The following is a 15,166-nucleotide window of genomic DNA, read 5'->3' as shown; positions in this document are numbered from 1 at the left end:
CTCCGGAACCACGTGACGGCATTGAAAGTGAGCTCGTGGCAACAAACACCCATGAGTACATTATCCACTTGTCGCTCGTTTTTTTTGCAGTTTTACAACAATAATAAAACTTCAAGACTTCGCTAACCTATAGTTAGCTAAGCCCAAATAGCAATGACGAGTGACGCATCGAAACTGTCCAAAAACCTCTTACGCATGAAGGTAAGCAATGACAAGTTGGCCAACGGGATGAGCTAAGCTAACGTTAGCAAAATAATGGGCATTGCAATGTCAGTCTGAACTAGCTAGCTAGCTAGTTGGCTATAACAATACTGTATAGCTAACTCTTAAACACAATTAATTGCAATAGGTTGAATTTGCGTACTAGCTTTTGATATGTTGAACTTTGTTTTATCAATTGTAACTGCGTTAGTTCATGCAAAGAGGTCTGGATGCCGATACCAAGAAGCAACTGGAGGAGGAGGAGAGGAGGATCATCAGTGACGAGCACTGGTATCTCGACCTCCCGGAACTCAAAGCTAAAGAGTATGCACCTTTTACATGTCCATCCTCGTGGTAATGTGGGACTTTAAATGCCAGTATTGTACCGAAAACTGTGACCAGGGGTTGCTGTTGTAATGGCTTGCTATACTGTTCAGCAAATGTTCGAGCCATAATCCTGGGAAGACTTTAGAACAGCGACCTCTGGTCACAGCTTTCGATAGTCGATAACACAGGTATTGGTTGACTGTCGTTCTTTTGCTGAATAGGAACGTCATCATTGAGGAGAACAGTTTTGTTCCTTGTGAAGATTTGAAGTATGGACGAATGTCATTCAAAGGATTCAATCCAGAAGTTGAGGTACTGTTTTAAATGATATTCACATTCTTTTAACTAGCTGGTATGATGCAAAAATAGTGTATTCAATACAGAATGTTTTTTTCCTGACAGAAACTAATGGTGTTGATGAACACTCTGAATGAGGAAGAGGTGGAGGAGGAAGAGGAAATTAGTCGAATGGAGACTGATGTCACAGATGAGGAAATGGCAAGAAGGTATCAACACTTCTCAAATGACTAACTAGAATAAATCAAAGCATAATGTTATTACACAAGCAGCTCTGCTGTATCATTCACCTCCCCTTTATAACTCTCCCTAAAGAAGTCTGTGTACTAGTCATAGCTGTTTATAAAGTGTTGAGATCAAAACCATAGTACAATGATACTTCAATCTGCTTCATTTTCTCACACCTTACAGATATGAAAGCTTGGTTGCAAGCATGAAGAAAAAGTTTGTTAAAAAGCGGGAGAGGCCCGCAATGGAGAAGCAGGACGAGGAGGATGCTAACCACAATGTTGAGCAGACTAAAACAAAAAGGGCCTTTTTGAAACCTCAGGACTGAAAATACTTTGTTCGGTTACAACCGGATTTTCACAGTCAACCACAGCTTTCGTAGTTGTGACAGATATAATAGGAAAATTTGATATTTTTATGGATGTTATACATCATTTTTTATATAAAACTTCTTCAAGATGCCAGAATATGCAACGTGCATTGTATTTATTTGAGCAGTATAGCAACCTTGTAACATGAACACAAGTGTGATTCCCAATAAAGACACTGCCCAGTTTGTAGGTTTGGCTAGTCTATGCTTCCACATGAGAGGAATTTACCAGGCACTTCAGGTACATTTGAATAATCTGAGAACTGTTCTGGAATGAGTGGACAACTGACCTAGGATGGAAATGACAGTACCCTCAGAGTAAGTCAAGATGGACCACGTTGACAAAGAGGTTGTCTATCGGAGAAATCAAATATCTCAACGGAGGAAGACATTTAGGCACTGCAAACATGTTTACATTTTACAACCGAATTTACACATTCAGATTTAGTTGTCATGCTGAAGGAAGATATCTGTAGACAAATCTAAAAAGGTACATATAATGCATGAATTTTTTTCTTGAGCTAATTTAGATCGACCAGATAGGCCAAGTCTAATGCACAGCTATGAGGAAGGAGGAGAGATTATAATCTTGAAAGCATTACCTTGCTGGATACAGAGAATTACCTGCATACTGTCGCCTAACTTGTCTGACAGGAAGTGGATCTCAGCATAGGTCACAAAATCATTGAGCTCACGTTCTCTTGTAACCCATGTGGAGTGTAACAGCCATCGAACTGAAACACACTTGTGATGATGGCATCGTAGAGCTTGGTGGGACAGTGGCGGTGCAGGAAGGGAATGAGCCAGCCACACTGCCCCAGGGGAGTAGAGGGGTCTGGGGGCCTGCGACATCAGGGCATGGGACAGGATGTCCAGCACAGGACCCAGGTCCTCTTCTGACCGCTTGACCATGCTGGCGAAGCAGTTCTGTATAGACAAGATGTAATCTTCTCCGTAATCCTCCCTGGCATCGTTTGAGAGATTTGTGAGGATCTCCTCTTGGCCTCGATTCCACTCTTCACTGCTCCCAAATATACCTGTTAATCAAATGTGTTGTTCATTGGATGATAGAATATAAACAGTTTTCTGTTGTCACGAGATGTATGCTATACACTAGGTCTACACTTCATTCAAGTAACAGTGGGACAGCTCAGTGCTAGATCATTTATCTGGAGAGGTTCAAATTCCCCCATCATTTTAATAAAAGCGTCTTCTAATAACATACATGTTCTGAATCCTGCTGGTTGGACTATGGCTACTTGAATCCCCCATCTGGCCAGTTCCAGTCTCATCACTCCACTGAAGCGGATGAGTGCTGCCTTGGATGCAGCGTACGCAGCAAACCACGGGATCGGCACGTCTCCTGAGACAACAGAAACAAAATAGACATCAACTAATTAAATGATACCTGCGGTCATCAAACACTTATCTGAGGATGGGCATCTCAATTGCAAATAAGGGTGTGTTCAGAAAGATGAAAATCCCCAAATGTTCTAGAATAAGTACCAGTCCAGAACAAATCCAGTTGATTCATAATCCCAGTCCGCACCCATGACACTCAGTATTATGCCATGTAGATGCAAAACCCCACTTATAAACACAAGTGTAGTGAAGTTACATTACATTTTAGACGCTTTTATCCAAAGTAACACAAATAGTGCATACAGTACAAGTTCAAGCAGTCTTTTTTGTGAGCCACTAAGTTAGTTTTACCTGCCATGCTGCAGACATTAACCACCCGTCCTCTGGGTCTCCTCAGCAGGGGGAACAACACCTGACACACATCCACTGCTCCCAGGAAGTTGACAGCCAGGCACTGTCTGTACACTCTGAGAGGCAAGATCTCCCCGTCTGCTACATATCCCAGGATCCCTGCGTTGTTCACCACGCCCCAGAGCCCTGTCAGTTAGAAGATATACGTGAGACTCTCCCAGTGTGTAAGAGACCAAGAGCAGGGTTACATCATCAGCTTTAATAGTCTCCCCAGAGTAAGCCAACCCTACACAGGAACTGGCATAACATGAAGATAACATTTGGAATTATACGATCATGTCTGAGCTCTGTAATTCTTTCAGGTAACCTGACAGCACTTCACCAGTTTCTCCAACGTGGGAACAGATGTATCGGTGAGCTTGTTGGATCTGCTCGTGGTCCGTCACGTCAAGCCCCCTCACCCCCCCCAGCCCCCTCACCCCCCCCAGCCCCCTCACCCCCCCCAGCCCCCTCACCCCCCCCCAGCCCCCTCACCCCCCCCAGCCCCCTCACCCCTCCCAGCCCCCTCAGCCCCCTCACCCCTCCCAGCCCCCTCACCTCCCCCAGCCCCCTCACCCCTCCCAGCCCCCTCACCCCTCCCAGCCCCCTCACCCCCCCCAGCCCCCTCACCCCTCCCAGCCCCCTCACCCCTCCCAGCCCCCTCACCCCCCCCAGCCCCCTCACCCCTCCCAGCCCCCTCAGCCCCCTCACCCCTCCCAGCCCCCTCACCCCCCCCAGCCCCCTCACCCCTCCCAGCCCCCTCACCCCTCCCAGCCCCCTCACCCCTCCCAGCCCCCTCACCCCCCCCAGCCCCCTCACCCCTCCCAGCCCCCTCAGCCCCCCCACCCCCGCCACCATGCCTCCGTAGCTCCATAGCTCCGGGACTCTGCTCATCCAGGACTCCAGCAAAGACAGTCACTCCCTCGTCATACAGCTTCTTAGCCAGAGCGTGACCAAAACCTGTGTCACTCCCTGATATGAAAACAATGGTTAGAACACGTGACTGTTTACTGTGCAACTTGTTACTGCTTTAAGGAGACAAAATGACAGTGCACATGTTGAACAGTGTTTGTGTATCTCTGATTGGGTAAATGCATTCGTAATTACCATGCTAAATGGGTGACTTGAAACGTGTTTACATTTTCCAAGACATGTAGACGTTTGTTAGACTTTAACAGTCATGGACAATCAGTCGTGGACAATCCAACTATTGTTACTACCTGATGGACTGATATTAGGCAATACTGATAGACTGTTTGTTCAGTGTGGTGGCAAGGGAAAAGTAACATCTCCATGATGAAATGCTCTCCAGTGACAAAATGCATTATTTCTAAACCTACTAGAAAATGTGTGTTGCTGTGTGTGTTGCTGTGTGTGTTGCAACCCTGTGGCATAATGTGTCCACCCACCTGTAATCAGCACTGATCTCCCACACATCGCCAGCATCTCCCCCTGCCTGCCGAGGACAACGTAACTCCAGCAGAGGACACAGACCAGCAGCAGGAGACCACAGTAGCCCGGAAGGGTCAAAAAGCACACAGGCCCTGCAAGGACCCAAACAAGTCCAAGGCCCCAGTAACTTCCCCTAGGAAGGCCTCTCACCTTACACACCATGGTCCCAATGTTCACAGCTGAGAACGAGGCTTAGAGACCGGACACACACCAGGAGTCGTCGTCAGCTCTGTCCATTCTTCCCTGCGATTCAACCGGTCTGCAGTTTCCATCAGCGCGTTATCTGGGTTCACTGTTTGGCATGCTGAACTCTCTCTGAATGTCTGTTGTTGCACGTTAGGTCGGATCCCTGCTATGTGTACACTGCATGCATCCTCTACACTGAAAAGCAGAGTTCTTCAGGTGACCCTTTCAAGATACGACCTCGCCCACATGGAAGCCACCAATCAACAGACGCGTTGAGTTCATGTGAAAACGGGTGCGTCTGGTCTTGCCTGGAACCTGTTACATTCTGTCCCAGACACTGTACGAAGCGCCCACTACAGTAAAACTATCTGGTCCTATTATGTATCCTTTGGCAACCTTCAGGAAAAAATCCCAATGGTTTTTATCGTATCAGCAGGGGCAACTGCATGTCTCTGCATCTCATACGCCTCCCTGCTGGCAGGCTCACAGCGTGACCTGGAGACGCGTCTGGCCATGACTTGGGTACAACCACAGGGTGCCATGATGATGCCATTCAACAGTGCTTGTATCTGTCATGTCCTCTCGGTTTACGTTTGTTTTGACAGTTTGCCCATTTGGATAAAATAATTCCAGGTTTCATGTCTTGGTAAAAAAAACCTGTGTCTCTATTTTCACTTGTGACCGTGTCAAATCATATCTTACAAACCTTATCTTGAAGAACACACACAACCCATGGTATAAAGTGACAATTATGACATTTATTGGTAAGTCAGTGCCGACTATGTTTAAAGTGAAGGTTGGGGCGCAAAGACACCTATAGTAGTATCTGCACATTGAAGGTTAGTTTAGCTTCTTCCTGAAATGATCAGTTGGATAATCCATTATCAGGTTACACATCTACATAATACCATCTCACCATGCACAAGAAACACTCAAATAAACAGATTGGTGATCACAAAACATAAAGTGCTGGTTCTGGTAGGGTGATGGGGCTATGTGGGGAGGACATGATGGTGTAGTTCAGCCAATGTATTCTCATAGGGTTCAAAGGTCATGGACGAGGAAGTGGGAGGTTCAGGCAGAGTTCTTCTTGAGGAAGTTGATGAGCCCGTTGGTGGAGGAGTCGTGGGAGTGGACCTCAGAGTGGTCCTGAAGCTCAGGCTCTATCTGCTTGGCCAGTTGCTTCCCCAGCTCAACACTGCAGGATATCAAATTACAGTCAGGACACAAACCCTGTTTGTCATTCTGCCAACTGGGTAAATGAGAATCACTTACCCCCATTGGTCATAGCTGTTGATGTCCCACACTACTCCCTGAACAAAGATCTTGTGTTCGTACATGGCTGAGACACACAGAGGAAGGGTTAGATAACAGATCCCAAGATCCCCTGTAGGTACACACTTTCAAAACTATAAGTCTGGATCATCTGTGTATTTTCAGAAGACGCTGATCAAGTACTGCTTGTTACGTCTGCTCCAACAGACTCACAGTAGAAAGTAGTAGTAAGACTGTACATGAAACATATACAGTATGATTAAAGTGATTACATTCAGCCTGTAGCAAGTCATGACCTGAGCCCCCCCTCTTCCACCTGAGCCCCCCCTCTTCCACCTGAGCCCCCCCTCTTCCACCTGAGCCCCCCCTCTTCCACCTGAGCCCCCTCTCTTCCACCTGAGCCCCCCCCCTCTTCCACCTGAGCCCCCTCTCTTCCACCTGAGCCCCCTCTCTTCCACCTGAGCCCCCCCTCTCTACCTGAGCCCCCCCCCTTCTCTACCTGAGCCCCCCCCCCCCCCTTCTACCTGAGCCCCCCCCCCCCTTCTACCTGAGCCCCCCCCCCCCTTCTACCTGAGCCCCCCCCTCTTCTACCTGAGCCCCCCCCTCTTCTACCTGAGCCCCCCCCTCTTCTACCTGAGCCCCCCCCTCTTCTACCTGAGCCCCCCCCTCTTCTACCTGAGCCCCCTCTCTTCCACCTGAGCCCCCCCCTCTTCCACCTGAGCCCCCCCCTCTTCCACCTGAGCCCCCCCCTCTTCCACCTGAGCCCCCTCTATTCCACCTGAGCCCCCCCTCTCTTCCACCTGAGCCCCCCCTCTCTTCCACCTGAGCCCCCCCCTCTTCCACCTGAGCCCCCCCCTCTCTTCCACCTGAGCCCCCCCCTCTTCCACCTGAGCCCCCCCCTCTTCCACCTGAGCCCCCCCCTCTTCCACCTGAGCCCCCCCCTCTTCCACCTGAGCCCCCCCTCTTCCACCTGAGCCCCCCCCTCTTCCACCTGAGCCCCCCCTCTTCCACCTGAGCCCCCCCTCTTCCACCTGAGCCCCCCCCTCTTCCACCTGAGCCCCCCCCTCTTCCACCTGAGCCCCCCCCTCTTCCACCTGAGCCCCCCCCCTCTTCCACCTGAGCCCCCCCTCTTCCACCTGAGCCCCCTCTCTTCCACCTGAGCCCCCTCTCTTCCACCTGAGCCCCCTCTCTTCCACCCCTCTCTTGCTGAGCAGGCTAGGGCCTTGTGGCCCCATGGCCAGTGCTGCATACTTACCAACCAGGGCTCCCAGCATGAAGGGAGACAGCTTCTTGAAGACAATAGAGTTACTGGGCTTGTTCCCTTGGAATACCTTTTGTTGTTGTAAAAGACAAAGGGAATTAGTGCATTTCCATTTTAAGGACAATTCTGTATTCGATAAACTGTAAACGTAAAACTTTTTTTTTTTTAACTAATGCTATTTATCACTTAGACAGTGGCTAGACAGTGGATCCACTTACTTTATGAGGCAGCAGCTTCTCCAGGGCAGGTCCTGCCAGGCCGGTGGCCTCCAGTTCCTTCTTGGCCTCACCAGATGTCTTCCCTTTCATCAGGGCCTCCGTCTGAGCCAGGAAGTTAGCCATTAGGATCTAGAGGGGTGAAACAGGAACGCACACATCACAAGGTGAATCATATTACAGATAATCCTTTAAGATTGGTCTGACAGATGTAATAAAGCTAAAGTTAAGCTGCATTTAATCTGTAGGAAGAACCCAAATCAGATATCAAGTTTGTGTTGATTTAGCAGGAACTGTTAAACGGTTGTTTTGATGAAGTAAGAATGAGCAAGCCAGGCTAGTTTAAGGTCAGACGTTGTTGTCCTACCTTGTGATGCAGGTTGTTTCTGATGGGGTGCTGCGACTGGGCAGGAATGAGGAAGTCAGCAGGAATCATACGGGTGCCTTTTGGGAATCAAAATACTGTCCGTTAAATCATAACACAAAATGCTTCCCTATCATCTTATAGTCCTGCAGATTTAATATCCAGGTAGAAATACTGCAAAAAAACATGGGTGGTTTGGTAGTCATCTCTGCGGAGAATTGGCAATTGGCAATTTTCTACCTGAGCCCCCCCCCTCTTCTACCTTCCTGCATCATAATGTGTATTTCTACACATTATGACAGCACACATACTGTACTAACCACTTCCGTTTCCACGTGTGTTATGAAGATATGATACCTTGGTGGATCAGCTGGTAAAAGGCATGCTGCCCATTGGTTCCTGGCTCGCCCCACACAATTGGTCCAGTATGGTAGTTAACACGGGCGCCGTCTTTAGTGATGTACTTCCCGTTTGACTCCATATCGCCCTGGCAACACGTGACAGTCACGGCATGATTAAAGTGTACAAACTACTGATTAAATCATTACAAATGAACCAATAACGAAGAAACAAGATTGACTAAAAACTGTATTTAAAACCTCCAGCCTAAACAGATGCGTGCCCCTCTCCCCCTACAATCCCAGCAGATGGTATTTTCTGGCACCTGCCTGTGTGTGATTGGTTAACTGACCTGTTGGAAGTAGGCAGCAAAGCGGTGCATGTACTGGTCGTAGGGCAGCATGGCATGGGTCTCGGCCTGGAAGAAGTTGATGTACCAGACGCCCAGCATGGCCAGCAGCACTGGGACGTTCTGCTCCAGGGGGGCGCTGTGGAAGTGATTGTCCTGGCGAACAAACACAGATGAGAGGGGGAATGAGTTTAGCTCAGTGGTAGCACATGAGGTCCCAGGTTCAAATCCCTCCAGTACATAGCCTATACATTACGTTATTACAGGTGAGTAAGTCTATGGGGCAAAAAAAGTTTACCCCCCAAAAAAAACAAGTTTTGAAAGGTTAAGTAAAAAAAGAAAAAAAGAAAAGTGAAACAAGGGTCAATGTGTGAAAACATTTTGAAAGGTTGAAAAATATTTTCCAAAAAAGGTTTCCCCCAAAAAAACAGTGAAACTTGTGTGTGAAGACATTTTGAAAGGATCATCTTTGGGGCAGCAAATGGCACTATCAAGCTTCCATAAGTGTTCTAGAAGAACCTGCCATCTAGATCACTATTGAAGTGCTCTGTGTCTGCTTTGTGGGTGTTACAGGAAGTGATGTCGTGCCCCCTGTCCCATGGCTGTTGGAGGTTTCATAGATAAAGGTGCTCACCATCCAGTGAGCTCCAGAGAGAAGCTGCTCAAAGTTGTCAAAGCCTGCAGGACGAGGAAGCAGAGTCAGGAATAACTGAGCGCATTGAAACAACAGAATCAAAAGTCATGTCTACATGCACCACCAGAAGAGTAAATGTAGTTTCTCCATTCCTTAACCCTTGTGTTATCTTCGGGTCATTCTGACCCATCAGTCATTGTGACCCACCGTCGTATTGCGACAGATTTACCGCATACAAAGACAAAGTGAAGCATTTTCTTTTAACCGTCGGGCTGTCTCAGACCCCCCACATTGCAAAGGTTAAAAGAAAATTATTTTAATTTGTTTTTGTATTGGGTAAAATTGGGTAAACACAACGATGGTTCGTTATGAACCTTTGGGTCATGTGACCCGAAGGCAGCACGAGGGTTAAAACAGACAGTGTGCTTATCCATCCGCCTCACAGGTGTCATGCATTTACCTTACATCTTACAGCACTTGTAGTTTTCACTACAAGCTTGACCCTGTGTCAATTACCAAAGTGCACCACAAGCAAAGGTCACAACCAAACATACCAGCAGGGCACAGACATACCTATGTGCAGTGCAATGGACAGACCAATGGCTGACCACAGTGAATAGCGTCCTCCAACCCACTGAGAATAAGCAAACATAACATCAAAGTCAATAACGACACACAGGACAGGTCACATCGTTGCATCATCGTCAGGTTCAACAAAAAACGAAGGGGCCCATTTCAGTTAAAAGGATATAATGCAAGTCTCAAACCAGGAAGTCTCATTTACAACACTGGTGGCTGGGTGTCAAAACCCTTCATTGTGTGGCATGATTGATTCAGAGGGCTTGAATGGAGAAGTTTGGAAACAAGCAGCATTGTTCCACTAAACAGCTGCATTCCAACTTGCTTTTCAAATGCTGGAAATGCCACAGAGGGAACAAGGCAAGCCACTTCATAAATATATTCCAAATGTATTTCTATTGCAGATATTTTAATATATGAGCAAGGGATCGCGCAGCATGCAGTGGAATGGTTTTCATACAGTTTCAAGTTAGAACACATCATTTAAAAACTCCAGCACGAAGCTTCACAACATTTGACAGTTTAAAGAAGTTACTGTCATTCCTAGTCAGTCAGAATCTCCCTCAGAAAGCCCAGTGAATACTCACATCCCAGAATTCAAACATGTTGTTTGTATCAATGCCAAAGTCCTTCACTTTGGGCTGGAAAGAAAGCAAGGACAAGTTAATATTAGTAATACTCTTGTGTTGATTACCTGGCTTCAATATTAGGGAGATCACCAATTTAAAATGGCTACTTACTGCATTTGTGGAAAGTGCCACAAAGTGCTTGGCCACGGCAGATTGCTGTGAATAAATCATACCACATAATTTATGTGTGACATTCAGACTGTCTGCAGAAACACAAACTCAGCCAATGATCTGAACCTATCGAATCATGGGATTGGCTGTGAGCAAAACGTCCAACCGATTGGATGTCAGGAGACCAGTCTACTCACGACATTGGCTGTCTTGAGGAGCCACTCCCTGGCAGATTCAGCGTTGGTGATGGTCTCCTGGGTGGTAAATGTCTGAGAAAATGGCAAAAGTATGAGTCCAGACCAGCAGGACCACGGCACCTGACCCCGAAACACTCAAACTAATTCTACATTCACTGGTAGGCTGCACCACCGCTGGTTGGAAATTCATAGACAAGCTTCAACTGCAACATTCTATATTTAGAGTAAAATCTCTTTGGCCAGAGATTAAGCCCAGTTTAGATCAGTGTATCCATGGCAACAAGTACATGTGTCATGTCTATATAAAGACTGTATCTCACACACCTTCGAGGCGATGATGAAGAGAGTGGTCTCTGCGTTGAGCTTGGCCAGGGTCTTGGCCATGTGCGTGCCGTCGATGTTGGAGACGAACCAAACATTGGGCCCGCCTTCGGAGTATGGCTTCAGGGCCTCCGTCACCATCAGGGGTCCCTGGGGCGGAGCACACGTTCACATAGCTTTGATGCATCAGTCAACCATGCTGATAGCATTAGCGTGCTGTTGTTATATACAACAGCATAGTGTTAGCATTAGCAAGCTCAAAAGGAATAGTACAGCTATAGGTTACGCACGACTCACCTTACTCATATAGGCACGTGAGTCATCCAGCACACAGAATAGTATCCCATACAATTACTATCGACACACTGCCAGTGCCACATTAGAAACAGCAGAAACTCACCAGGTCAGAGCCACCGATCCCAATGTTGACGACATCAGTGATGCCCTTCCCGCTGAAACCCTTCCACTCTCCACTGCGGACTTTCTGCAACACGAAAAACACGTTTTAGTTTGGACCCGTAGTTCTCTTCCCCTTTTCAGCCTCAAAGGAAAGTTGAAAGCGAGTTATTTATATGGTGCACCCGTGCAGTTGCCCCAGCTATACTTCTTGTCCTTGATTATCTGTTTGCGCCACTTTGGATTAAGAGTATTCTAAACAACAAAATACTGGAATCAGGAAATCAGATATAGCATTTTTTCCACAGTTTAAGATAAATAACCCCATAAATTCACAAGTCTCAACGAGATAACAGGCCTCCTGTCCTGAGCCCTCACCTGAGCTTACGCTTCCAGATGATTTACATCTTGTGAAATATGTATGAGGGGACAGAATGTTTCTATGCCTGTATAGATACAACTGTGGGATCTGTGCTGCAGTCCAACTCACATGACAGAAGGCCTTCATCTTGTCCAGAACCCTGTTGACCTCTGGCATGACATCGCTCCCGTCTACGAGGATGGGAGCATTGGAGCGGTTACGCAGCGCAATATGGAGCACAGCCCGGCCCTACACACACACGAACACACACACAGTCAGCTAATGGGCTGAATATTGTATTGTGGATGTCTGCTTGCACACAATATTCATGCTGTAAAATGAACAAATTACCTTTAGCCCCACTATAATGTGTGAATGAGCAGTTGTAGCCTAGTCAATAAATGTGCCGTGTCATTGAGGAAGTAGGTTTTTGTTACAAAGTGGCAGGCATTGCTTAATGAATAGTGTAAATGGAGGAAGGACAACCATCCGGAATGACTTGCAATACTACCGACCTCAATAAAGCAGTAGACAGAAGTGTTTTGTCATAGTGAGCTGGTGTAGTTAAATTCACACACTAATTACTATTCATTATTAGTAGTAACCTGGCAGTGTTTGCCATTAAAGCTTTCAAAACATTAGCTTGTCTGACAAATTGTGATGTTCTAAAACATGTTACACAAACACACTTCTATCAATATAATTTGTATTTGTGGTCAGCTACCTCAGTGAAGTTGATCTTTTCTCCTGAGAACATTTTCTCTCTTGCTTCCTCCACTCCCCTCGACTTGGCCTGGAAACACAAATCAATAATAAGTTGACAAAAAATATATATATATATATAAATATATATATTGCTGGCTGATCTTTGACAATTTCATCAAGACAATGTCAACAGATTATGACAAAACAGAACTGTCTTTAGCAAGCCTCTTCTTCCTCCTCAAGAAGGAAGCACAATGCTCTGTTGTGTGTTTAAATTACCACACTCCCAGACCGGCGAGACAAAAAATATATAGTTGCAGCACTGAACCTTGAAGACACAGAGATGTCAAGGTTTCTTTGTTAGAACAGTTGTTTCTTTAAACAGCTACCGTTAACAGGTTAAGTGAAATCGATTGACTGTTTATATTTTTTAAGTGAACCATCATATTAACATACTAACAAGAGACATTTAATGTATGGTACCAAGTAGTTCAATTATAAAACTAGCATTAGTTTACTCAGCAGTTAAATACATATGTTTACAATATGTTTAGTAAACAGATGCCACCCATCAACATCTGGTAGACAATAGGCCTAATAATCAGTTATCCAGGTAGGACTTAACAAGGTACTCAGACCTATGAAGAGATGAGCTTAAGGTTGATTAAGACTGACAGCTGAAGTCTTAGACAACCCATGCTGAGTAGTCACACCTACAAATGGCGGTTCAGAAGCGTTAGATGTTAGTCTTTTTATCAACTTTAGCCCATTCAGGGCAGGTATGGAATGATACAAGTTAGTGAGTGTTGTGTGGATAACAAAAGATCCTGGTCTAGAGTACACCCGAACTGGTGTGGAATGAAAAATATGCTTTATACCATTGCCAGAAGCATCTGCATGACTTCCTCATTGATGAGATTCTTGGAGTAATCCAGCAGAATTTCTCCATTGTCTGTCTCAAGGGTTGTGCTATCAGAGAAGGAAGAACCATGAATCACAACTCAGAATTTGTCATAATAATGTACTATAAAAACTGTAGTGCAAATAATGGTAATTGTGTTATATGACATTCATTGTAAAACTCCCACAATGTTTATATTATTAAGAATGACCAACTGTGTAATCAATGTGATTTTTCAACCGTTTCTTGTTGATTCCACAAATTGCGTGCAGGTGTTGCATGTAATCCGCAATCATGGTGCACGGTTAGCCTACCCACTGCATCCAAACTACAGGATGGAGAAAGTACACCATGTTTCACGAGCACCAGCCGTCAGTGCTCATGGGCGTAGCTGTTGCCACCTCGATTACATTAGCTTTATCATACCTTTTTTAGATCAGTAGTGTTATCGCAGCTACAGAAAAGTTATATAAATCTTTGTTACATGGACACATTTAATGCAACAATGGGGTCGTGCCTCTTGTACTAGCTTGGTTCCTGACAGCAAGGTGTTGCGCTATCACGCCCGTACGATGTGCAGAGCAGCACGTATGTCGGAAGGATGAGTGAAAAGCGAAAGACGCGACTTTATCCACACTGTTCGTGGTGTTTCAAACTAAGGCTGCCAGTGTCAGCACAAGCTTTCGCATGCATGGTGCGTTCCTACACAACAGGCTTCGTCACTAAAATCCTTTATTAACAAATGATTAGCAAACAGCGAAAACGTGAAGGCAGATCCCTAATTTAAGTTAACATGCAAACTGGCTAGCTAACATGGACCTACGGACTGGGCCCAAAGCTTGTGGGCTAGCAGCTATGGCTAATGCCTTTGACAACGATCCTGCCTCTACTGAAAGACAGCGAGTATTTCAATGTATGAGCAATCGAATTGTGATTTAATTCTGAAATGGAAAGTGAGTGTTGGAAATGTTTACATTGCAGACTGATATGACAATGATAACCAGTCAATATCTAACAATGACCTTGCACACTCATACTGCCTGTATAGAGCAACCTCTAGCATTATCTAGTCAATGGAAAATTACATATTATGCCCGTTTAAACAAAACATAAAAAATAAAGTACCCATATTTTAAATTATAAGGCAAACCAACCAATTTCAACATTGTGCAAGACCATCAGTCTACATATCTGTACTATTAACCCTAAAAAAGGTACGTAATTCTGGTATCACAGATAAACATTGCTAAAATCCAACAGTGTATGTCTACTTTGCACTTATTTTTGCTCACCTGAATTTGCTGAATCTAGCCTCGTCAGCGTCAAACATGCTCCTCATATTGAGATGGCCTGCCTTTGATTTGTACCATTGTTCAAGTTTCTGGTAGTTTGGATCATTTGCTAGTCCCATGGTGATGGTTGAATTGATAAGTGGTCCCCTTGAAGTGTCCAGGCGCGTGTGAAAGACCTGTTCTGTTGTAGCGGAATGAAAAGGACAGTTCGGTGCGAGTAGGAAGTGAGTGGATGGTTCCCCTCAAACAGTAGATTCATCTAGACCACGCCTGCTCTATGACATCAACTGGTCTCCTCCCTCTTTGATGACACAACATGGAGTAAATTGAAATCTCTCAACACAAATACACAACAAGATGACGGAACCACTTATTACTTTCAAGTGACTTAACCAACAACCAGTTAAGTGATGTTATCCGATTT

General features: G+C 45.7%; 3 protein-coding genes across 3 annotated transcripts; 1 reads left to right on the top strand and 2 right to left on the bottom strand.

Moving 5' to 3' along the window:
• The first annotated feature begins 10 nt into the window (after window positions 1–10).
• mphosph6 (M-phase phosphoprotein 6) lies at window positions 11–1,609 on the top strand. Its single transcript, XM_062462698.1, has 5 exons — window positions 11–201; window positions 413–525; window positions 750–840; window positions 931–1,034; window positions 1,237–1,609. Exons 1-5 carry the CDS (start codon window positions 154–156, stop codon window positions 1,379–1,381), a joined length of 501 nt encoding a protein of 166 aa, XP_062318682.1. The 5' UTR covers window positions 11–153; the 3' UTR covers window positions 1,382–1,609.
• A 33-nt stretch (window positions 1,610–1,642) lies between these two features.
• On the bottom strand, window positions 1,643–5,014 carry hsd17b2 (hydroxysteroid (17-beta) dehydrogenase 2). The gene is given in 7 exon segments (XM_062460853.1): window positions 1,643–2,232; window positions 2,234–2,460; window positions 2,649–2,786; window positions 3,137–3,322; window positions 3,519–3,591; window positions 4,014–4,147; window positions 4,585–5,014. Coding segments are annotated over 7 exon segments (1,098 nt in total). The 5' UTR covers window positions 4,790–5,014; the 3' UTR covers window positions 1,643–2,097.
• A 537-nt stretch (window positions 5,015–5,551) lies between these two features.
• gpia (glucose-6-phosphate isomerase a) lies at window positions 5,552–15,004 on the bottom strand. Its single transcript, XM_062462697.1, has 18 exons — window positions 14,743–15,004; window positions 13,428–13,518; window positions 12,569–12,637; window positions 11,974–12,093; window positions 11,488–11,571; window positions 11,091–11,237; window positions 10,767–10,838; window positions 10,570–10,614; window positions 10,417–10,470; window positions 9,824–9,884; window positions 9,251–9,294; window positions 8,620–8,772; window positions 8,286–8,415; window positions 7,932–8,008; window positions 7,568–7,696; window positions 7,344–7,419; window positions 6,089–6,155; window positions 5,552–6,011 (listed from the first exon to the last, which is right to left on the bottom strand). The coding sequence occupies exons 1-18, from the start codon at window positions 14,859–14,861 to the stop codon at window positions 5,888–5,890; spliced, it is 1,662 nt and encodes a 553-aa protein (XP_062318681.1). The 5' UTR covers window positions 14,862–15,004; the 3' UTR covers window positions 5,552–5,887.
• Between the last annotated feature and the right edge of the window lie 162 nt (window positions 15,005–15,166).

This window comes from Osmerus eperlanus, chromosome 5, assembly GCF_963692335.1.
Source record: "Osmerus eperlanus chromosome 5, fOsmEpe2.1, whole genome shotgun sequence".
NCBI lineage: Eukaryota > Metazoa > Chordata > Actinopteri > Osmeriformes > Osmeridae > Osmerus > Osmerus eperlanus.
This window is presented reverse-complemented; position numbering and strand designations above follow the sequence as displayed.